The sequence below is a fragment of the Fundulus heteroclitus genome, chromosome 6 (genome assembly GCF_011125445.2).
Source record: "Fundulus heteroclitus isolate FHET01 chromosome 6, MU-UCD_Fhet_4.1, whole genome shotgun sequence".
Taxonomy (NCBI): domain Eukaryota; kingdom Metazoa; phylum Chordata; class Actinopteri; order Cyprinodontiformes; family Fundulidae; genus Fundulus; species Fundulus heteroclitus.
The window spans coordinates 4,714,537-4,738,091 of NC_046366.1; the positions used below are offsets into that span (position 1 = coordinate 4,714,537).

The following is a 23,555-nucleotide window of genomic DNA, read 5'->3' on the forward strand; positions in this document are numbered from 1 at the left end:
AAGACGCCGCATGTAATACAGGCCTTACACGATAGCAGCTATCGTTTCAGATTACTTTCTCTCTGTTTAAAACCTTGAAATGAGGAACATTTGTGGGGAAACTGTCTTATTTATCCACCCATCACTCTACCTGCTCGTATAATCGATTTTTGTTCGTCTTTAGCGTTTCATGAGGCTGATTTGCAGCCGGGTTTTATTTTCAAACACTTCAACGCTGATTTAACAGGCCCCCGTAAATCTGTCAGCGACCGGACAGGGAGCCAATGGGAGCGTCGTGCCGCACGAGCCTGCGCCCCCCAGGCACGGGATCCCGCGCGCTTATTGGACAGGCCGAGGGAACCCCGAGATGTCACACACGAGCCGCTCGCGTGCAGGCTGTGATACTATAAAGGCGAGCCCCAGGCGCTGGCATGAGGAGCGCTGCGGTCTGGTTCGGAGACGGTGCGTGCTGCCATCATTTGTTAGAGTAAGCTAGCTTCCCCCAGGGTTGCCAGGAGACGGCGGGACTCTCGGCCGTTTGCGTGTGGGTTGTTTTCCGCTGTCCTGCCGTCATTAGCCGCTGACCTGAGGATGCCAGCCGGTACCTTTGGAAGAGCATCCCCCTCTGCCGTGGCTGCCATCGCGGCCAGAGGCGACTCTGCGCCGGGGAAACCCCGCACGCTGTCAGACAGCAGAAAGGTAGGCTTTCTGCGCGCTTAGTGTAATAACAGGTGTGCTAACGTCACACTGACCCCCGTTAACGACGCTAACCGCATTTTTACTCTCTTATGCAAGTCCTCCAAACCAATCATGGAGAAGCGGCGACGCGCGCGCATCAACGAGAGCCTGGGTCAGCTGAAGACCCTCATCCTGGACGCGCTGAAGAAAGATGTAAGAGTCTGAGCGAATCACGCTGTGTCCAAACGTAACCTAGCGAGCCACTCTGAACCGCTGTTTTTGTCTGAAGAGCTCCAGGCACTCCAAGCTGGAGAAGGCGGACATCCTGGAGATGACCGTGAAGCACCTGAGGAACCTGCAGCGGCTCCAGATGACAGGTTGGTCTCATTCATAACTCACCATCGGTACATTGGGTTTGGATTAATAGGATTATTTTACTTGAATTGCTTTGATTGCTCCACTAAATAAGGGGGTGACTATTTTGTTTTAGAAAAACCTAAATTTTAGATATGACAGGAAATATTTGTGTTTCATGAATCCAATGGAAGTTCAAAATATCTAAATAAACAACAGGATAATAGCACATATTTCAACTTTCTGTATCCGCAATCATCTTCCTTAAGATAAATTTAAACTTTTATACTCCAAAAGATCAATCCCCACGACTCTTGACTATTAAAGTTAGAGTTTTCCTGCTGCAATCATTTGCGTCCAGCATTTTTTATAGGTCTGCTCTATGACAGCGGACACCCCTGCTGGGTCGTCTTTTGCAGCAGAATCATGACAACAGACTAACAACTGTTGCTTAAATGAAAAAAACATTGGTTTGACAAAAAAAAAAAAAAAGTTTTATATAAATACCAACAGCTGATATGTTACTGTGATATCCAATGCCAAAGTATAGATTTTTGTTGTTGTTTCAGGTACCAGTCAATTGTGTGTACATTTTTGATTTATTATTTTTCTGCAGGGGTTGGGGAAAAAATTGAAGCAGGATAATAAAAGAAAAAGGGCAAAAATGGTTTCTTATTAAGGTTTAAAGTGTTACTGAAATAGTAAATATATTCAAGCATGTTGGGATGTAAAACTTTTCCATGACGACTGCCTCAGGGTTATAATGCATGTTTTGTCTTCGTCATTATTAAAGCTGCCCTTAACTTAGCTATAGCCAGACACAAGCTTAAACTCTGCTCCAACGGAGAAACTTTCTCGACTACAAGTCTCTTGACTCTTTTAAACGTTTACAAAGTTGTTATATTCCTTCATAATATCTGCCTTAATGTTGGAGCCCGCACACGGTGAATGAGAACAGTGGTTGAGCGCACCAACACCTTCAGTTAAACACTTTTTTAAACTTTGTGATTAAAACAAAACTAAATTAATAGGTGATTTTTAATACCTTCTAAAATAACTTGCTGCATTGCACTCGTTTAATTATTGCCACCATGAATGTACCAGATGAAAACCAGGGAAACAGAACTTTACGTGTTAATCTTTTCTCTCCAGTTTAGGGTTGAAATCTGTTCGGTCGTGTGTCCGCCTCTCCAGCTCTCAATTTTCTAACAGTTTTCTTCTTCTCCAGCTGCTTTACACACAGACCCGTCCATCCTGGGGAAATACAGAGCTGGATTCAGCGAGTGCGTGGGAGAGGTTACCCGTTTCCTCTCCACGTGTGAAGGGGTCACCACAGAGGTGAGAACCCGCCTCCTGGGCCACCTCGCAGCCTGTGTGACCCAGATCAATTCTGCCAACCCGCACGGCTCTCACCTCGGCGACCTGGGACAGACCAGCCGTACGCTGACTGCGGCGCCTCCGGGCCCGCGGGTGCCCCTCAAAGGCGGCTCCGTTTCCCCTGAAGCAGTCAAGCTGTATGGGGGCTTCCAGGTTGTGGCGTCACCAGACGGACAGTTTGCTTTTCTTATTCCCAGCGCATCGCTCACACCTCTGAGCGTACAAAACAGCCATTATGTGTCACCTGTCGCACCTGTCGCCACCCCAGACTCCGTGTGGAGACCATGGTAGAAGCCATGAAGGGAAAAAAAGGACAATGAGACGACAAATCATATTTTTTGTACATTTTGTAAATATTTTAAGTAAAATTTTGTTTAGAACAGATTGTTTTAACATTTGCGTTTGTATACATGCTTGGGAATAAATGTTTTTCGTTGCCTCTTTGCCTTAGTGGGCACATTAAATTCTGGTCAAGTTCTGGAAAAGCACTGCATATTCATAAATAAATAAAATGTGATCTATAATTGTGTAAAATGCATTATTTAATACTGTGGGACTTCTGAAACTGAGCACCAGATTGACTTTATTTCAGACGTGAGGAACAAAGCCATCTGACCACATCACCCTCATGGGTTCTTTCCCTACACTTGATTGTCTAGTTTACAGATTTCCGGCTGCATTGAACGTGTATTTAAAGAGCCAAAGGTCCTAAAACACTGCAAGCACATCGAGGTGAGTGAGAATGGGTCTATGAATGTGTGAAGGCCGCTCTGTGCTCCTGCCGGATGTGAAATCCTGTTAAAATAGATAAAATAAAGTGGTTCTTGTTTCAGTCCTGAAAGACTGGGGACCTGCTGAGGGGGTCACTGCCTAAAGGATTCACCAAACCTACTAAAACCAACTGAGCACATCAAAATCACAAAAGGGACAGTTTAAAGCAGGGACGTCCACAGTGACACTCCGGTTTATTTTGTGTGGCCCCAGATTGGCCAGTCAAGAGCGGTGCATATCACAGCCAGGCCAAACACGTACGATAAATTAGAGCAAATGTTTTACCTGCAAATGTAAAAGGATTTACGTTAGGCTGAACACAGAGCAATCGTCTTCTAAACGTCATGGTTTATGCTTTCTTTTAAAATCCATAGTAAACAGGGCCACAACCGTCAACTTTCACTCAAACTCAGAAGCAGAGGTACTAAAGGCTGCAGTTTATTATTTAAGTATAGCAGACGTTTCCAAAGAAAGAGGGAGCCAAACCATGCTCCTGTTGCTTGCAATACATAAGAAAAGAATCAAAATTGTTATAGAGAAAATTTCTTTTAGTGGCCTGCAATCACTTTTGACAAGACGATTTTGGATGATGTGGTAAATAGTTTGGACATCACTAGTTTGAAAGGTAAGTATATGAGTAACATACCAGTAGGTGGGGGTCATATCGGATATTCTCAGAATTCGGACGAGTTACGTTTGTTTTTAGCTTCACCCTAAAATGAAAAAGATGCAGGACTTTCAGTGTTGGCTTTATATTAAGGATGTTAAATATTTTTGTCTTAGCAGACAGCAATATGATGCTTGTGCTCTGTTACTTAAAATATCTGAATTAGAGATAATAACTTCATTTTTACTGGGAGATATGTTATTCAGAAATGTCAATTCCTGCGCCCCAACGAAACCACTTTATTTTAAAATGTACTTGTTAATTTGTGAACATTTTTACCTTCATGTATAAAATGTGAAATGTTAGATTTAAAAAAAAAAAAAAAAACCTTGATTGTTTTATTCAGTCTTAACTAGCTGAGTGTCCCTTGTTTCCTTTTTTCTTGCTTGTGTATTATTGCTGTGATTGAACGAGCTAGGTGATAATCTGTGTTATGCCCATGGTTGTTTCGCATTTAGGTTTTTGATCTTGTATATTAAAAAAATAAAGTTTTTAAGAAAAAAAGAAACCCCTTATAGCTGATCTTGTGTCCCATCTTAAATTTTTACATTGGCTGTCGGCAACGTGATTTTGAGTTTAGTTGGCGCGACCAGACTGCATGCAGATTCGACTCAAAGCCCATGTTTGTTTGAAGGTATCTGAGATTGGCTTCATTTCCCTCAAACAATCACGGACTCCAGTCTTTGTCTCCTATCACTTTAGCATTTTTGTGTCAACTCACCCCTCTCACAACAACACACGATCCCTCCGCTCAACAAACCCAAACCGCCTCCTACTCCCCTCAAACTAAGCTGAGCACCATGGGTAATCGTGCCTTCTGCTCGGCCTCTCCTCTGACTTGGAATACCTTCCCTCAAAAAGGGCTAAAAAAATTTTTTTAGCAGGACTAATAACTTTTAACCTTGCACAATAATGTCACTGCACTAAATTTATCACACTGTTTTATCTTGCTTTGATGATGCCTTTGTGGTTTGTCCTGAATATAAAGTGCATTAGAAATAACATTTATTACTATTATTATTATTATCATTATTATTATTGTACTTTCCTGCATATCGGAACAAAGAGAAAATAAAAAAAATCACAAGCATCAAAACATTGCTTAAAAGAAACAGATGTTTCCGACAGTTTATTAACCAGATTCTGTGATCAAAAGCTGCTGTAAGCAAAACATTTTCAATCCTGGTTTAAACGATTCAACAGTTTCTGCACATCTCAGGTTTTCAGAGTGTTTGTTCCAGAGCTGAGGAGCATAGAAGCTAAATGCTGCCTAACCTCGTTCAGTTCTGGTCCTGGGAACACAGAGTAAGCAGGTCTTTGATCATCTGGGGGGGTACATGGTTCACGCTTGAGAAGCAACTTGTTGTTCAGGACTCTGGCAGAGTCAAAACATTCATATATTTAGAGGTTTTTATTTTTGCTTCTAAGAAGTGACAATGTAGTTGTAATATTCAGCATGGGTACTGGTTATATGTCCAGCTTTGCTGTTTCATACCTCTGTAGTTTTGCCTGTTTCATATGTAATGTTTTTGGAAATGGAGGAGTCTGTCACGGGTACGTTCCCTAGCAACTATTAATCGATTAATCGCCAAGGAGATGTGTCATGCCGGCCACTCATTGTGGTACCTGCCCCAGGACGTTCCCTGGGCAACATATGTGAAATTCAACATAAATGAAAAGGAATACATGACATTGGATCAGATCATTCCTGCACCGAAGTTGTTCCATACTGACCAAGCATCAGTTTTTGTCCCCCAAGAGGATGTTTCATCTCAATCATGCATTGATTTGTAACCTGCCAAAGAGATGTTTGGTCCTGCTCATACCTCTATTAGTACCTACCCTACCCATCTAATTCTGACCCTGCATGAATTCACAACTGCCACAGCAATCTTTTGTCCCTGCTTTGATGACTGTTGCCTATCCAACGTCTGGGAAATGTGGTTTTATGAACCAAATATCTGCTAGCAAGAGGTTGGTCGACGGGTTATTGTGGTTTGATCAGGGTCACGTTTCATTGGTCAGCTGGCTCGCTCAGGATGACAGCCAAAAACCATGGCAACAAAGTGTTTTCAGAAAATAATACACAAATAAATTAATTGTGATATTTCAACATTTTTTATTATAATGTATAATTAATGAAAAATAACTACAAAGGAAAATAAGCTGTATGTAAATGCAATGTACATGGGAAGGAAATGGGAGAATGAAGGAATAAGATAGTCATGGGTTGGGAAGTGAAACTCAACTCAAAACCAGTGTTTACATGTTGGGTTAGTTAAGCTGAGAGATGCCTGACAGTAAAGAGAACTCAAAGACTAAATGAGAGCACCCCCCCCTTACCAGCGCATCCTTTGGGAAGACCCCCGAAACACAAAAACAAAGAAGGGTCTCCTCAGTGTCCCTGTGACTCCTTTCATCGTGACCCTCTCCATCTTCATAAAGGGCCTTCCACTTCTTTATCCAGGAAAAGGTTTAATGGCAGGAAGGGGGGGAGGACCATGCTGTCACTTTCACCGCGCTAAAGAAGTCTTATTGTTGCTTGCTCCCTGACGTCTTGGTCTTAAAGGCTTCCTTGAGAACTAACCAGACCATGCTGGGCTCTTCAAATAAGTAGCCCCGTTGAAACTGCTGACGGGTTACTTAACCATGTCACAGAGAAGTTAAGCAGCTTTGGAAGAAGCATATTCAACAAAGGACGAACATTTTTGACGATGTGCCCAAAGTTAGTTTGTGTCAGATCCCTCGTTCCATGTTTTCCTGACTGCCTTTTAGTTGTCTCACCATCCCTTCCTAAATGAACCCTTTTGGGTTGCAGTATTTTCCCGGTTGTGAGGAACAGCATGGTCAACATGAAGCTGGGAAGGGTCTGCTCCTTCCCTCTGCTCTGTGACTGATGGTCTCCTCTTACAACCCCAGAGTCAACAGTGACAGTGTCGCTCTGACACACACCAGTAAACCACAGGGTCCACCACAGCTGGGCCACCATCCGGCCTACAGGGTGTTAGAGGACCATCAATAGGGTGACGAGAAGGGCAACATTTTTTTTGCAAACAATGAAAATGCAGAAATATAGATCTTCCAGTTACACCATAAATGTTTTATTGATTTATTGACCCAATGTGAACAAAAAAAACCCAACAACAAACAAATAAAAAAATTATTAGCTTTTTCCCGCTATGCTGCAATTTCATTGGATTTGGCAGTGGCACTGTTGCGACACATTTTGTTTTGTGTTTCATACATAAAGAACTTTATTATTATTTACTAAGACCTTCGGTGTAGACTATTAATAATGTCCCCAGTTCCCTCTGATGGGTTATACCAAGGACTGGACCATGTCCTTATGGCTTATGATCCATTCTTGGCCTTTTGGTGTTGATCACACTCTGTTTGCATCCGCTTCTTCTGCTGCTTTCAAGAACTGACAATGACATCTCAGTTGAGTGAAGATCTTGGAGAGTTTCCCGAGCACAGGTGCAAAATTTCAGTTTTCAGATCTATCAACCATGTTGAAACTTTCTTCCTCGTGATGTGCTGCTGCATCATGCTGGAAGATAAACAGATGTGGAAGAAGGTACTTTTGGACAGAATGAAGGTTTTGTTCTAGAGGACAATAAACGAGAGATTCTGCCGGAGAGAGCTTGTGAGATCAACCAGGGAAACACAGAGAAACTTATTAAAGCTCAGGTCAGCGATTATTCTGGAAGTTTCTCCAAGTCCCTTTTTGAATAACTGCGCCTGCGCAAGACCGGCTTACCTTGCTCTTCTGCCTCCTCAGGGGGTTTGGGTGAAAAAAATCTCTGAAATCCACTCTGGTCTAATTACTTTCTACTGAGCCTTCCTCTTCTTCTATTAAACTTGTAAGGTTGGTTGCTTCTTGGGACTCTCAGCCATGTTCAGAGTATACGGTGAGAGCAGTGGAGCTACAATGAACGGCTAACCGCTAAGCTAGCCGCTAAGCTAGCCGGACACATAAACACTACAAGTGCGCAGCCAGTCCTTTCCCCCCTTTTTCTGAATACGTAATATATTGACCACTTTCAGGATGGAAGGACCATTTTACCTAATATAACAAAAAGTGTTTCTAACCAGGGTTACCAACTATAGCTTTAAGGCACAGAGAATAACACATAGCACAAGGATGTTCTCCGCAGACAAGAGGTCACCACATTGGCTCTCACACACAGTCGGAGAACTCCTCTTATGTTCCAGCTGTTGAGGATTGTTGAACTGCTGGTATGCAGAAACATCATACTCTGCCTCGCTTTCCTGGAGGAAAAGCTGCAGCTCAGAGCAAAAACTCAAAACCCTGACAACCAAGGCTTTTAACATTTTTACTGGTAATTTGTTTATGGATCATACAAAATCCAAAATAAAAAGTTATAAAAGAAAACGACGGATCATTATTTTCCTTCCACTTCACAGTTGTGTACTACTTTTTGTTTGTCTAAAAGCTTAATAAAATACAATGTTGTTCTACAGTAACATCACCAACTTATGGAAAGAACTCAAGTGGTATAAATGCTTTTGCAAAGTACTTAAAATGAAGATATAAAACCACTATGCTGGAAAATTTTTATCAGGCTTTTAGATTTCTGGTACTTATGTGAGGCCTTTTTTCATGGCTTTCCACTGTGTAACAATGGCCTCTTCAGAAAGTACTTATGCAGTTGAACATTGAAGTGTGGGAGGCATTTCAGATGTTTTGGTGGCAAATAAACTGCTGAGTGTTGCACTTGCTCTTCCCTAGAACAACTACATATAGACAATGCAGCCTGCATGCATGCATAATGAAAGCTCTCCATCTGGGAGGCTCAAAACAAAACGGGGCTTGCTTTTGGAGTCTGCTCCAGAAGGCCATAGTTCTTGATTCTGAAGGCTATAGTTCCTCAATAATTGTAATGTGATGATAAGGAGCTTATAGCCTCTTGTTGGGTTCCAATAGGCATGGACAAGACAAAGACCAGTGAAGCAGTATGCCAAAAGATTACCATTATGGTGACATCTCCACGGCCACTTAACACCCCCATCAGGTCAGCTGTTCTTAATGTGGTCACCAAACCCAGTTTAGCCCAGATCCAGAGGTCTGGGTGAACTGAGCGGTAAATCGTGACCCCTGTTTGTTAGCAAGGTTCACAGTCTGAGCAGGGCAAAATGGCCTATTTGTGTTCTTGAGATGTTTGGGTCATCGTATCATGGGGGAATGTGTGTTGTTCTCTTCTAGAGTAAGAGACTGGAGCTAATAGACACCTACCTACCTAACAGCAACTGGCCTCTGCAATTATTTTACATCTGAATTAATTTATTTCAGTGAGGCTGAGTGTGCAAATCCGAAGTGAATCATATATATATTTTTTCAGATTTCTGTAAAGTACAGTGGAATACAGTGAAGGTACTGACAGCCACTCCATTTTTACAGCTGTGTGATAATGTAACAGTAAAAAAATGAAGAAAATCCCAACCTTTAGCGAGCAATTTCTTTTATATGGCAAAAAAATCCTAGATGTGAAAAAATATATTTTTTTAGTTGATCATAATTTATAGGAACGTCTTTTTTTGCAATCCAAGACTTTCTGTTTTTCTCCAGTAGAAATATTCAACATTCACTTGAAAAAAATTAGGAGGACTTTGTTGCTGTTTTCCACCCATTTAAAGGAAATGATAAGAAAAAAATTAATTGATGCAAAAAAGTGGAAACGTTTATAGACTACGAAGTTGAAATGGTCCCATTGCAATAACCTGTGAGAGCCATACTTTGTTTAAAGAAGGTTGAAGCTTTTATTTAGATAGGACTTAATAACAAATAAAGTGTTTCTCTCTTTCAAATAGGGACAACACACAGGGTATGTCACACACAGCAGTTTATTCAATATATTATGAAGGCTTTAATCTCAGTTTGTGAACTTTATTTTCTAAACATCTCTCCTTTATTCTTGAAATCTAAATTCAACTTTATTCTCAATTTTTAAACTTTATTCTGCAATATATATAGAAAAAAAGAACCCCCCACTCCCAAATGATCCATATTACATAGAAATATGATGCGACACAGAGGTCCATCACTTTTAGGTATCTTGCTGCCATGCACAGGGAGGAGAAAAGATCTCTGAAGGTCACTGTTAGAGAATTGCAGCGAGATACCTAGAGTCACCAAGTTCCCCAATATAACAGTTGGACTCTATGCAAATGGATTGTTTGGGAATGATGCCAGAGAAAAGCCGATGAGCCAGGTCTTCAAAGATGGGCAGAAAAAATCAGTAGGAACAATAAGAGGGTGTGTTGCGGCTGAACATTGGGTCTGCAGTGAGTACGATGTGCAAAACGGGTTTGGTCCGACCCATTCAGATGAGTAAATTGCATGTAATACTGGCAGTTTTGAAGCTGCTGTCAAAAAAAGAGGAAATCAATGAATCACACCTCCCCAGCCACCCAGGATGCACAACACCATTTTTAATGAATGGAAAACTTCTGCTATTAAACTTTTGCTTAGAGACAATATTAATTATTATTAAAAATGAAAAAAAAAACATTGTTTTCTCAGCAGACGTTCTGCTAAATAGAAGAAAAACCTTTTATCTTATATCTGAGTTTAATAAGAAAATATTACAGCTGACAAATCAGATATATCCCTGTTTATCATTATTCTACTGGTTAGTGTATCAAATGCAAACTGAGCAGATCCTCTCCAGGCCCGACTGACTGAAACCACCCTCCAGTCGAAAGAGGTAATAATGACAATAACTATTGAAAAACATAATAATAAACAGTTCTGTCCAAGGTGAACCGCGCCTCTCGCCCCCTGATCGCTGGAGATGGGAAACCAGATCCCCCCTCAGTGGGAGGCCCAGGCCTTGTTGATGAGGCTGGCTGCAGATGGGAAGAAGCTGTTTTGTGGCGAGAACCTTTGGTCCCGATGGACGGCAGCCTCCTGCCAGAGGGGGGAGTCTGAAACAGTTTGTGTCCAGGGTGGGAGGGGTCAGCTGCAGTCTTTCCTGTTCACCTCAGAGTCCTAGAAGTGTACAGATTTACAGGTATAAAGCAAACAGGTTTGGCATAACTACGGCAGCCAGAGCGCAGTTCTCATGGTGCCATGAAGCAAAAAAGAAAAGAGAAAGAAAATCTCTGCTAAATATGGTGGAGGATCTGTCATGCTGTGGGCCTGTTTCTCTTCTGGGTTTTTCTCAATTTCTGAGCTCTGGCAACCCTTGTTAGAGTTCATGAATTTACAAACTGTTTTAAATGTTAGCATATTTCAAAAATAAAATCTGGTGGACTTTTCCAGTACACCTAAAATAAACTTTTACTGGTTAGTTCAGTAGTTTAATAGTCCTAAGCATGAGGTAAAAATCAACACAGAAATGGTTCAGCAGACCATCTCAGTCATTTGGAATTATGTTTCTGTAACAAATTGTGAATATATTTTATATCACTTTTTTCTTCAAATGTTTTATATCAGTGGTACCAAATAGGAGGTTCTAAGACTGTTTCTATTGCATTTTGAAACGATGTGCGACACATTGGTGTTATAGCTGCTATCTAAGGTTGTTTCAGATCTTCTGATCACAGCTCTTACCCCCGGGCTCTGAGCCTTAGCTGACCTTTACTCTTTGTCCGGAGGAGCCTGCCCTGCCCTCTCCACCCTTATGTTCGCTGGTCAGTCTGAACACTGTGGGAACCCCCACCCTGGTGCTTTGTGTTGTTCTGGACATTGTTTGTCTCACCACACAAAGTCTCCTCCCCTCTGTTTCTCCCCTTTTCAGTCTGAGCCCCCTGTGTTTAGAGGGCGGTGTCCTGTGCTAAAAACATCCCGGTGCGTGGGATAAAGAGATGAGACGTCACCAACAGAGTTCACAGCAGATTGTCACCCTCCCTCACAGTGAGGCGCCCATGCATGGCCTCTGTATGTTCACTGTGCGCTGAGAGACACTGCTCAGTTCTGACAGGTGATTGGGGATTAAGGATGACTCCATTAGTCTCTCAAATTCTGCTGTTGTTGCCAGTTATTCCACTGTGCCTTGCAAAAGCATCCCCCCCCTCTTGAAATAATTAATATTTGCCACCTTACACCCACTAATGACCATGCGTTTAATCGGGATTGCTTGGGATTTCTTTGGAACAGGTGAGAATAAATCACAGCATATTTAAACTGAGGAAGGAAAATAATTCAAGGTTTTAAAGATTAAATCTGAACGGTAAATCTCAGCGCTAATGTCAAGTCTTTTGCAGCCTGTAGCGTGGTTCTTTTTCAGTATTTAGCTGCAATCACCATCCCTTTAACTCTGACTAATATTCATTTAACTGCTGAAGAAACGCTGATCCTGCATTTTATAGTTCAGCTTTGGTCTTACCTGACTGGAGCTATTTCTGTTTTCTATGTCTATGAAAGCTAAAAAAAAAATGTGTTGCAGCATTCTTTCTAAAACGAGTCTCTCTCATCAGTTTTCCATAAAGACTAGATCTATGGAGAGCCCAACTAATATTTGCTGTCAGATTCTCCCACCTGAGTTGTGGATCAGTGCAGCTCCTCCAGATTGACCACGGATGTCTTCAATTGAAACTCTGAAGGCCTTTTTTTAAATAGTTTACTTTGGTTTCTAAGCAAAAAACAAAGCAAAACAAAAACTAAACAAACTGAAAGTAAACATGAAAGTAAAATGTTATCTTCCATTGCAGCAATACGATCAAGAAGGTGACATCTGTTTTGTTTCAGAACTACTGGAGATTTGCACCTGCCTTCAGGTGACCCTGCAACATGGACTAGTTAAAGTCCCCATAGGCAAACACTGTTTAGTTTCTGTTTAATTCTCACTTATTAGTTTCAGTTCAGGCCATCCAATGGGAGTATTGGGAATCTGACCGCCACTTCTTTTTGTCCAGTTAAATGTGATGCCATTCACATCAAAATGAAGAGCCAATTGACCCCCTGGCATTTGACCCTTGTTAACCACCAGTAAGTGCTGTATTCAAGGCGTAGCCATCTGTGAGCCTTGCTGTGCAAAGGGGAACCTCCTCCCGCACTCTTTGTCATCCTCCAGTCTTCAGGACCAGTGGGGTGACCAAAGGAAGACCGGTCAGTCTCTAACATGTTCTGGGACTCTGCAGTGGTTGGATGGATTGCTGTTGATGGCATGTATGAATCAAAAGCATCCATCCATTATCTATAGCCTCTTATCTGTGCAGGGTGTGAGAGTGCCGGTGCCTATCTCCAGTGGTTATTGGGAAAAACTCCAGGTACACACGGGGCAAAGTGCCAGTCCACCACAGGGCAACACAGAGACACATAGGACAAACAACCATGCACACAAACCTAAGGGTGGTTTAAAAAAGACCAATTAACCAACTAGAGTACCTAGAGAGAACTCATTCTTGCACAGAGAGAGAACACGCAAACTCCATGCAGAAAAGACCACAGGACAGGATTTGAGCCAAGGACGTTCTTGCAACAAGGCCTCAGCCCCCAAACTAAGTGGTTAATAGCTTCCCCCATTTATTTTTCCTAGAGGATAACATTGTGATCTTTATGGAAGTTACTGTTTCTGGGGCAGTTTTTTCTAAAATATTCATCTAACCAAATTGTGAACATTTAAAGGGGGGTAAGTTAATCTCAAATGACAGATTCTAAAGCACAATCACTTGCTTGAGGCCACCTGGAGACCCTAATTAATTAAATGGTCATGTTGTATGACTGGGGGAGGGAACCAGAGTGCTTATAAGAGAAGATCCAAGGATGTGCAGGCAGAACAAGACATATCTGCACAGAAAGATCCCAGATAAGACTTAAAGTGTTGACCTTCCACCTTGGAGGCAACAGTCTTGATGAAGAGCATCGCTGGGTCTAAATAAAACCCCATTTACCTTTTAAGGGACAATGACAGTAATCCTATAGCTTGCACTTCCTGGCAAAAAAGCATTCACACCCCTTGAACTTGTTCACAGGTCATCACATCACCACCACAAACGCCAGCGAAATGTCATGTGACAAATCCACACAATGTAGCAAGCAGGTGTCAAGTTGTGGGGAAAGGATAAAAATGTTTTTATGGTGTGAAATGCATTAAAGGAGTCAATACTTCCCAGCAACTAGTCTCAAGTTAGCTGCTGTATCCATCAGGTTTCCTACCAGGATTTCCCTTAGTTGCATTTAGCTCCAGCCATCTCCCCAATAAATCTGCCTCCCCACAGCATGATGGGGCATGAGGCTACCACCACCATGCCCCACCATGGTGGTGGTTGAGAGGGATGCACAGTGTTCCATTTCCTCCACACAAAACTGTTTTCATGCATGCAAACATAAATGTAGTTTTTGTCTTCTCTGATCTGATCACCTTCTTCCACATGGTTGCTGCATCCTTTACCTGTGTGAGGTGAGGGAGATAATTATGCTCCTGGTTTATTTGAATCACCATCCATGTTTGTTTATCAGCCAATCACCATTACCAACAAACGACAATAAGTAGTCAATAACTGCCAGCGGTGTTACAAAGCTGAGCTCTCCACTGACGCAGAGTGCACACCGCCCTAACCTCATCCTGCAGGTGTGAGCAGCACTCACTGCTGACTCAGCAGCTCTGTTCTTAGCATTTACTTAAAACGCTTATACTTTTAGGTCTTTCTGTTGTGGGTATCCTCCTGCTTGTCCATCAGGATTGGAACACGTATGTGATTTTACTACTTGTGTTTTCTCTTCCCTCCACAATATTAAGTTGGTGTTTTGCTACAGGGAAACACAGACGTTCACAGATCGGTACGTAGAGTCTCCTACATCCCACCACCACCACTCTATCCTTTTTTCTTTTCTCATTTGAGTTTGTGTTTTTTTCCCCTCACTGTGTGGATGCTGGTGTGCTAAACGGGTTACCTGGTGACGCCTGGGATCTCAGCTCCTTTTTAGTTTGCCCCCCCCCCCCCTCAGCTAAATTTAATTTGAAGATCAAACTTTTTGAATTTGTTTTATCACCCATTATGAATAAACTTTTGTGGGGATGGAACTACGACTCGCCTTCTTGAGTGACACAAACGGCAAATTCCATGGGTGAAATTCCCAATGTGGCGTTGTTGGTCTTGAAGTCAAAGTGTCTAAAACACAAGCTCCCACTTTGCTGCCTTACATGCCTTGTTTTAACTGTCAAAGGGGGCTAGCTATGGCTTTCATTGAACAACGGTTGTCTTCTTGCCACCCTTACTCAAAGGCCAATGTTGACAGCTCCAGTGATAGTTTTCCAGTCAAAGATCCTCCCTCCTTAGCTGTGGATCTATACAGCTCCTCCACAGTTCCCATGAGCCTCTTGGCTGCTCTTCTTACCTTAGCCGTCAGTTCAGGGAGATGTTAATATCTTAGTCGGTTAACAGTCCCACTATACTCTTTTCATTTTTGACCAAGGTTTAAAGAATGAGATGTTGCAAACCCAGTATATTGTTTTGGAACCTCTCTGTTTTTTTTTATTTTCTCCACAACTTCCTTACTGACCTGCCTGCTGGGTTGCTGTTTGTTCTCTAACAAACCTCTGAGGCCAGAAAGAACTGCTGCATTGATACTGAGATTAAATTACACACACATGAAATCTGTTTGCTAGTTAGTTGACTTCTAAAGGCAGCTGGTTGCAGTTTCCGGCTTTTATTTCTGAAAATTTAAGTAACCACATATAATTTTTCTTGAACCTCACACAAAATCACTCTAAAATACATTGATTGCGTGATTACTTTTGCAGTGCACTGCATCATTAGATAATGTTTTGCAGAACATTACCTGTAATTTAGTCTTTACAGTTTACTGTTGAATCTTCTACTTGATATTCTGATGAAAACATTTTAAAAGCAGGATTTTACTCTCTTAGTCTCTTTTATTACATAGTACAAACTCCAATCGCAGGAACCAGCTGTCAAGCTTATGAACGATGTTTTTGGCAACACTGCTGGCAAAAAGATGGGATTTGTCTGTGATGTTTGATCTATTTGCATTCAAAGGACAACCTGTTCTGGTCATTAAAACACGTTTTAATGTTGCTCGTTCACCATTACAGGATCTTAAATAAAAAAAAAAGGCTGAACTTTGCACATTAAAAAGACACGCTTCACCCACCCCTTCGTCATCCAGCAGCATTTCTGCTCACTGGTTATCAGCTGGTGAGTAAGAGATTTGTTTACAGTGCCGACTGACAGTCAGGAAACATCATTGACCCCTGGTGTGAAGACAGAATTTGCACACTGAACAAAGTCTTTTACACTAATCGATGGTGCCCTCTTTCAGTGAATCCTTGCTGCATTGAGAATTTGTAGACGCATTTCTCAAAATGTGCTCCCTGACTCCACCATTTTCCTCTTGAACCAGCACTTTAACCGTCGCCGGGGAGCATTTTTCCACTTTGCACCTGATGATCATGGTGTTGTTAACTATTTGCAGGCTGCAGGAGTTCAGATCAGGCGTCTGGTCCTCAGCCAGGAGACAGACCAGCTGATCCCTGGGGATGGAAACCACAGTTCGTTTTCTCAAAAAGTACGGGCTCTCACAGGCCATCATGTCCAACATCTCCACGTTCTGACCGTTGTCCAGCAGCCAGTCGTGAAGGTACCACAGCTGGCAGTCGCATCTCCATGGGTTTCCATGAAGCCTCACAATGTGCTGCGTGATAAAATGGTCCAAGAGACCCAGTGGGAGTGTCTCCAGTTTGTTGTCAGACAGATAGAGCCGCTCAACAAAAATCTGGTCCTCAAAGAGTTTGGCGTCCACCTCGGTCAGGTTGTTATTGTGGAGGTTGATCACCTTGATGCTCAACAGATTTTTAAAGATCCCTTCAGGCAGAGAGGTGAGCTGATTGTCAGACAGGTCCAGGTTCTCTAGGGCGGTTAATCTTCTGAAAAGGTTGTCCGTGATGCTGGAAAGCTGGTTACCTGACAACATGAGGTCTGTCAGTGAGCTCAGATTTCTCAGGAAGGACAGCTCAGTCAGTCGGTTGCCTTTCAGATTCAGCACCCTCAGATTCGTTGGCTCTGATCCCATCGCTTTATCGCTGAAGGATGTCAGGAGGTTCCCCTGGAGGTTCAGCACGCTCAGATTAGTCAACGTAGAGAAGATGCCGTCATCAAGATGTGCTATCCTGTTCCACTCTAAGTGGAGCTCGGTGAGGTGTGAAAGGTTGTGGAACGTGTCACATGTAAGGTTGCTGAGGAGGTTGTTGCTCAACTTGAGAATCTCCAAACTAGCCAGACCAGAAAAGGTCTCTCCTGTGACATTTTGAAGTTTGTTTTGAGAGAGATCCAGGATGCGCAGTGAGCTGAGGTTCTGGAAAAGAAACGGAGGTAGATCTGACAAGATGTTGCTCTTCATCTGCAGAACTTCTAGCTGTTTCAGAGAATCAAACATCCCCGGACGTACTGTCTTAAAGCTATTATAGTTGAGTAGCAGCTTAGTTAATTTCTCCTGCTTTGAGAAGGTCCCCGGTAAGAGATGATCCAGCGGGGGATTCCCGCTGAGTTCCAGCTCCTGCAGCTCGGTCAGAAGCTCGAACGCGTTCAAGTGGATGCTTCTCAGAGCGTTGTTTAAGAAAATGAGCCTTGTGAGCTGTGGGCTCTCCATCAGTGAGTGGGAGAAAAGGTACGACACAGAGGATGTCATTATAATAACCTCTCTGACCTGTCTGGAAATGTTCCTAGGGAAAGAGGACATCCTCTCTTCAGCACACAGCACTTGAAGAGGAGTGAAGCAATGGCATTTGTACGGACAAACGTTCTGCCAGTCGCTGGTGCCTATCTGGCAGAGAAGCAGCACCAGAAGGAGAGTCTGACCCAACTGTTTGTCCATATTTACTGCAAAACATGCGAAGGAAGAGTGTAAAATAACAGTTATAATGACATCTGATAAAGGTGGAGAGATTAAACTCCCGTGAATTCTCTTTCTCAGCAATTCGATCACAACGAGAACATGACGTTTCCAATAGAACAAGAGAGAGCTCCGACATACCTGTGTGTTACAGCGATCCCATTGCACTGAGATAAGGTGCGGGTGGCTCTGGAAAGCAAAGCAGCTGACACAGACTGCAAACAACAGGCCTGACTTTGGAAAGATAAAAACCTTTGGACTGCAGCCAGATGCTGCCATTTCATCACTAAAAGTTCCCGCTGAGATAAGTGGACTGTTGGTTTCAGCAGTGAGTGAGCAGGGATTGACTGGAACAAAGCAAAGAGATCCAGGGGAAACGGGCCCTCTCACAATGTCAACTTATGGTTTCAGGTACATTGTAGTAGATCAAGAAATTGATTTATATCAATGATTTAGTTAAAAAAGCGAAACTCATAATAGCGCCATTATGAGTAATATAAGTTATTTCTGTTCAGTTTGATAATTATGATTTGAAAACCAAAATTCAGTTCATCAGAAAAATGTTATATTACACATGACCAATTTAAAAAATGATTTTATCAGAGTAATGTGGACACACAAAGAATGTACTGTATAATATCATGCGCTAGTACCGGGTCAGTGCTCTTTGAATCGCTGCATCAGTTCAATGTGGTTTAGAGATTATCCTGTGGTTCTGCTGAGGGGTTCAGCAGACCCACAAACATAGCCTTAAACTAATCTGCATTATTGGTCTTTGAGTCCCATGCCTTTCTCTTGCCAAAAGTTTCACTATAATGTTTAAGTGGGGCCAGTTTGGTAGCTAACCTAGCACAGTGATTAGATTTCTTTGCCACATTTTCCTTGCCACATTTTCCTTGCAGTTAAATAATTTGGTTGTGAAAGGTATAACTTAAAGCTTCACACATGAAGTATTACCTGGTAGCTGAAGGAGGGAATCGTAGACTTTACACTGAATCTGCCCAGTGCTCTGTGATGCACAGGTTTTCCAAAGACCCTCATACATCGCTTGAGCTGTGATGATGTTGTCCCCCGCATACGACGAAGCTTTCCACTCCACCCTAATCGTGGATGCTATTGCTCCAATGAAGCCAAGAAGCTGGACTCCGCCATGTGCCATTGTTTTACCTTTAAAGCAGGTATTGGTACTTTTTGCTGAGTGGGCATGTGCCAAGGCTGGAGAATGAGAGTCACGTCTTCATGAAGCTTGACAGCAGAGGATAAAACACAGAGGACCAACAGTAGAAAGGAGCCTTGAGGGACCCCATGTGTGACCTTCGTTTGCTCAGATTGATAATAATTTCATGATGTTCTAATATATTGACACGTATCTGTACTTCACACAATCTTTGTTGATACCCAAACCTCAGTTATGCTGGAGCAACATTTTCTTATCTTTTTCAGCAATTCAAATGTTTCAGGCAATTCCCTTTCTTGTAGTAGACGCTCTGGTCCACATAGTGTCACTCTTTTTCTTCTTCACTAAATGACAAGCAGGGAGATCCCTAGATCCTCCCTTTTCCTCCAGGTTCTTCCCAAGGGATGCACAGCAACACCTTTTTTTGTTAAGGAGAGGACCCACAAGAGGAGGAACGCCAAGACAAGGTTTTCGATCTGTAAAAGTAAACCTCATAGCATTTGTTTTGTCTTTCTAAACCTAAAACAATGGCAAATAGTGGAGTCCAGCTTCTTGGCTTCACACTGGCCTTCCTCGGCTTCATTGGAGCAATAGCATCCACGATTATGGTGGAGTGGAAAGCTTCGTCGTATGCGGGGGACAACATCATCACAGCTCAAGCGATGTATGAGGGTCTTTGGAAAACCTGTGCATCGCAGAGCACCGGGCAGATTCAGTGTAAAGTCTATGATTCCCTCCTTCAGCTACCAGGTAATGCTTCACGTGTGAAGCTTTAAGTTATACCTTTCACAACCAAATTATTTAACCGCAAGGAAAATGTGATCATAAAAGCTAAGGCAAAGAAAGCTAATTATTTAAACTGGACAACATGTTTTTTTTTCTGTAGGAGGAAGAATAAATGAAAATAACTGGTCTTACAGTGAATTTATGCCTTTATTTTGGAATTTAGACTTGGAATGATGACATTTTCATGATGAAAATGATGAAGAAGAAGATACTGGCATCATGAAAAAAGTCCCACTGAACTTGAGGGCCACTCAGGCGTTCCAAGATACCTTTGCATTCATGCTGGGACATGTCTGTCAGCTACCAGCAGCCGCTCTCTGATCAGAGAAACATGCAATGAAATGGGACAGGAATTTTGCCAGTTTCAACATGTTTCCTAAAGTAACTTTAGAATGCTGTAAATATAACAATTATTTATCAGTTCTGACTGGGTTTCAACTTTCTTTAGATAATGGTTAGTGCCATCCCAACAATATTTGAAGAATAGCAATGAGTTTGTGTCTGCTGGGTGTGACTCATGCTACATGCACTCCTTTCAAAGGAAAATGGGTAGTTTTTTCTGATTCAAAGTAACTCGAGACAGTCTGGTGAAGAAATGGACTATTACAGACTTCTTCTGTCACCACTCAGGTTGTCATGTGGGAAGCAGTTTTTTAAATGATTGTTCTATTTATTAAGGGAAAAATGTCTCCAATTCAACCCGGCCCTATAAAAAAAATTTTAAAAGTCTGTATGGAAGGAAATACTTAATCCTACGCTGTGTATTTCTACCAAATCTGTCTCAGTGTAATTGTGAATAAAGCATGTCCTAATCACAGGCGTCTGTCCCATATGTGTTCCTCCAGGGATTGTCCAGGGAACTCGGGGACTCATGTTGTCCTCCGTCATGCTCTCTTTCATTGCCATAATGGTGACGACGGTGGGAATGAAGTGCACCACCTGTATGGCAGAACAACCCGAGCAGAAGGACAAGGTGGCTCTGGCTGGAGGGGTTATTTTCATTATAGCTGGTGAGACCTGATGCTCCTCGGTCTTTTTAATGATCATTTCATTGAAATGTGGAGGGACAGGTCAACTGATAATCCTGAAATAACAGTATAAACGTTAAACAGTAATTAGGCAAGGCAAGGCAAATTTATTTATATAGCACAATTCAGTACTAGACAATACAAAGTGCTTTACATGATTAAGATATAGCAAAATAATAAAATGTAGATAGAAAATAGAATAAAAGCAAGTAGGGATAGAATGTAGTAACAAAAAAGAACATTAAAAACAGTAAAACTGTTTAACTAGAACAGTCAAAGGCAATTTTAAACAAATGTGTTTTTAATCTTGATTTAAAAGAACTCAGGCTTTGAGCACTTTTACAGTTTTCTGGAAGTTTGTTCCAGATAAGTGGAGCATAGGAACTAAATGCTGCTTCTCCTTGTTTAGTTCTGGTTCTAGGTATGTGGAGAAGGCTGGAGCCAGAAGACCTTAGTGGTCTGGAGGGTTGATTACAATTACAATTAGCATGTAATTGATTAAAAAAACTGTGTGATCCACTACTGTGCTGCCAGAATTCTTGCTGAGATCTATCAGTTAATCAATGCCAGATAAGTCACATATAAAACACGTTTATCTACAAAAAGGGTTTCTCTATTTCAACCTTTCCAACACTATGGATAAGACCAAGGAGCTGCCCAGTTTCTGCTGATTATTTGAAAATGCAGGAACTCTATAACAGCCATCAGTGTTCCTCAGTCTGGAGTTCAATGCGCCATTTTGCTTCATGAGGTGAGGGTGATGATGAGAAAGGTGAAAAGTTCTCCCACAACCACACAGAAGGAGTATGTAGATCATCTGGAACCTTAATCAAGAACACCATTGGTATCAAACTCTAGGGCTGATATTTTGTTTTACATATAAGATGAAAAACACAAACCCCACGGGGACAGAAACATTATGCTTAGGGACAGTTTTTCTGAAAAAAGAACCAAACTATTTCACCTCATGGGAAGGCCATTGGACAGGCTTATATACTGCAAAACTTTGGACAAGAACCAACAGCTATTATGCCTATAAGATCACTGAGAATGGATTTTCCAGAATGACCATTACCCAGAACACACCACCAAGCACATCTTTGGAGGAAGCTGAAGCTTGGAGTTACTAATCAACAGCCAATAGACCAGAAGGATTTGGGAGACTCCCATCAGAGGACAGGGCCAAAAACCCCCCTCAGCTGTTTTCAAACTTTTACAACCCTCATGACCAACTATGGAAAAACGTGTCATTGCCACGGTTGCCAGTTTCATTGACCTGCTCTCTTTCTCTTCACTCAAATTAAACCAAGAGAAAAACATGAATTTGTTTCAAGTGAACAAACCTACAGATTCAATAGGGAATAGAATGCTTTTTATCCCGCATTCTGATTTGGAGAAATGTTTTTATTCTTTTATTTGCAGTGACAATTTGCAAGTTTAGCCCACGTTATACAAGAATAAGTTGATATAAGGCTTTCCTTGCTCATGGCTTTCCAGGTCTGATCGCTCTGGCTGGAACATCCTGGTATGGTCACAGAATAGCCCAGGACTTCTACGATCCATTCACCCCCACTAATTCCAGGTAAGGAGGTCCTCCAACTCTCACAGATCCAAAGCATTACTAAAGGGTCCCAAAGCAAGGAGGCACTCAACGGATGATAAACTATAACCATGGTATTTAGCTGCCATTTCATCTTTTAATAAATAACTTACCATTACCTTCTTTGTTATTTGTGCCTTCACAAACATAAAAGAATCTATCTTGTCCCGCTCCCGCATCAACCATTTGGGACCAAACCAAAAATGGTTTGGGCCAATCACGTTGCAGATTGATAACGTACAGAACTTTGAGCGCTACACATTATCAATCTGGCTAGTCAGGTTAAAATAAAACGCAGCATTAGTACATCAGTGTCCAATCCTTGACATGAATTGTTCAAACTGGAGGAGTGTTTATTAGCTGTTTTGTTCTGTAAGCAGACTTTCTTTGAGACATCATAGCTATCTGTGTCACGCACAGGTATGAATTCGGGGCGGCCTTGTATGTCGGATGGGCAGCAGCCAGTCTGTCCCTTATAGGTGGGGGCTTCCTTTGCTGCCACTGTCCAGGGAACAGCAGCTCCGCGAAAGCCCCCCACTACCCACCATCCAACTCTGGACGAGGCAGGGACTACGTGTAGGACGACAGGCTCCATGCAGCTTCTACTCAGAGCTGAACATACAAGCAGGAACCCACAGGAGTATAAAGTTCTATGTTAATCATCGCCTGCATGGCTTCTTTTTCTTTTCTTTTTGTGTTTAAAGATGATCACAATCCAAAACTATTGCTTCAATTTTGACTTTGCACCTACTCCCTTACTGTAATCTGTTTATAACTGATGCAAATGTAAACAACGTCAACGGGGAAATGTATTTCTTTAACCTGAATTGTTTGACTTTTTTATGAAATATGAAATAAAATCTGAATAAATTTTCTATGTATATGTGGTTTCCTTTTTTAATTGAGCATAAAAAGAGCATCAGCTGTTTTGAAAAAGTGAACAAACAAAAACTCTACAAACCACCCAAACATTTGAATATGTACACCACATTTATTGGTACTCCTGGTGTGGACGTAAAAAAACGTATCCTTTATTGGACCAGCATGAAACTGAGATTAATAATCATCTAATCTCGTTTGTGTTGAGAGAAAAAAATTGCACGTTAATATTTGGGGTTTTTAACAAGATCACTTCTGACAAAATTGTTAGTACACTGAAAAATAAAAGGTGCTGAACCTTTTTAAATTATTTTTGCAAAGAGGCCTATTTCTTTTAGCCATTGGTCAATAGACCATTAAGTAAAAACAGCAATTTATCTTGTCACTGGAAGCAGGAAGACAGGGAAAATAAATATATCTCTAAAACTCACTGTTCAAGA

The 23,555-nt window shown here is 41.9% G+C and overlaps 3 protein-coding genes across 3 annotated transcripts; 2 read left to right on the forward strand and 1 right to left on the reverse strand.

Moving 5' to 3' along the window:
• Positions 1-304: 304 nt before the first annotated feature.
• Positions 305-3,206, forward strand: LOC105925220 (transcription factor HES-1). The gene is made up of 4 exons (XM_012860954.3): positions 305-678; positions 775-870; positions 947-1,034; positions 2,240-3,206. The coding sequence occupies exons 1-4, from the start codon at positions 571-573 to the stop codon at positions 2,677-2,679; spliced, it is 732 nt and encodes a 243-aa protein (XP_012716408.1). The 5' UTR covers positions 305-570; the 3' UTR covers positions 2,680-3,206.
• A 12,221-nt stretch (positions 3,207-15,427) lies between these two features.
• zgc:153913 (LRR and PCC domain-containing protein) lies at positions 15,428-17,846 on the reverse strand. The gene is made up of 2 exons (XM_012861088.3): positions 17,787-17,846; positions 15,428-17,632 (listed from the first exon to the last, which is right to left on the reverse strand). Exon 2 carries the CDS (start codon positions 17,625-17,627, stop codon positions 16,053-16,055), a length of 1,575 nt encoding a protein of 524 aa, XP_012716542.2. The 5' UTR covers positions 17,628-17,632; positions 17,787-17,846; the 3' UTR covers positions 15,428-16,052.
• A 1,378-nt stretch (positions 17,847-19,224) lies between these two features.
• On the forward strand, positions 19,225-23,111 carry cldn1 (claudin 1). Its single transcript, XM_012860891.3, has 4 exons — positions 19,225-19,572; positions 20,454-20,618; positions 22,134-22,218; positions 22,657-23,111. The coding sequence occupies exons 1-4, from the start codon at positions 19,350-19,352 to the stop codon at positions 22,814-22,816; spliced, it is 633 nt and encodes a 210-aa protein (XP_012716345.2). The 5' UTR covers positions 19,225-19,349; the 3' UTR covers positions 22,817-23,111.
• Positions 23,112-23,555: the final 444 nt, after the last annotated feature.

Excerpts from the sequence above, each read along its gene's own strand:
- LOC105925220 (XM_012860954.3), top strand. The coding sequence starts at position 571 with ATGCCAGCCGGTACCTTTGGAAGAGCATCCCCCTCTGCCGTGGCTGCC. Across the intron at positions 679-774 it reads CGCTGTCAGACAGCAGAAAG|TCCTCCAAACCAATCATGGA; the intron begins GTAGGCTTTCTG and ends CTCTTATGCAAG. Across the intron at positions 1,035-2,239 it reads GCAGCGGCTCCAGATGACAG|CTGCTTTACACACAGACCCG; the intron begins GTTGGTCTCATT and ends CTTCTTCTCCAG.
- zgc:153913 (XM_012861088.3), bottom strand. The coding sequence starts at position 17,627 with ATGGACAAACAGTTGGGTCAGACTCTCCTTCTGGTGCTGCTTCTCTGC.
- cldn1 (XM_012860891.3), top strand. The coding sequence starts at position 19,350 with ATGGCAAATAGTGGAGTCCAGCTTCTTGGCTTCACACTGGCCTTCCTC. Across the intron at positions 19,573-20,453 it reads TTCCCTCCTTCAGCTACCAG|GGATTGTCCAGGGAACTCGG; the intron begins GTAATGCTTCAC and ends GTGTTCCTCCAG. Across the intron at positions 22,219-22,656 it reads TTCACCCCCACTAATTCCAG|GTATGAATTCGGGGCGGCCT; the intron begins GTAAGGAGGTCC and ends TGTCACGCACAG.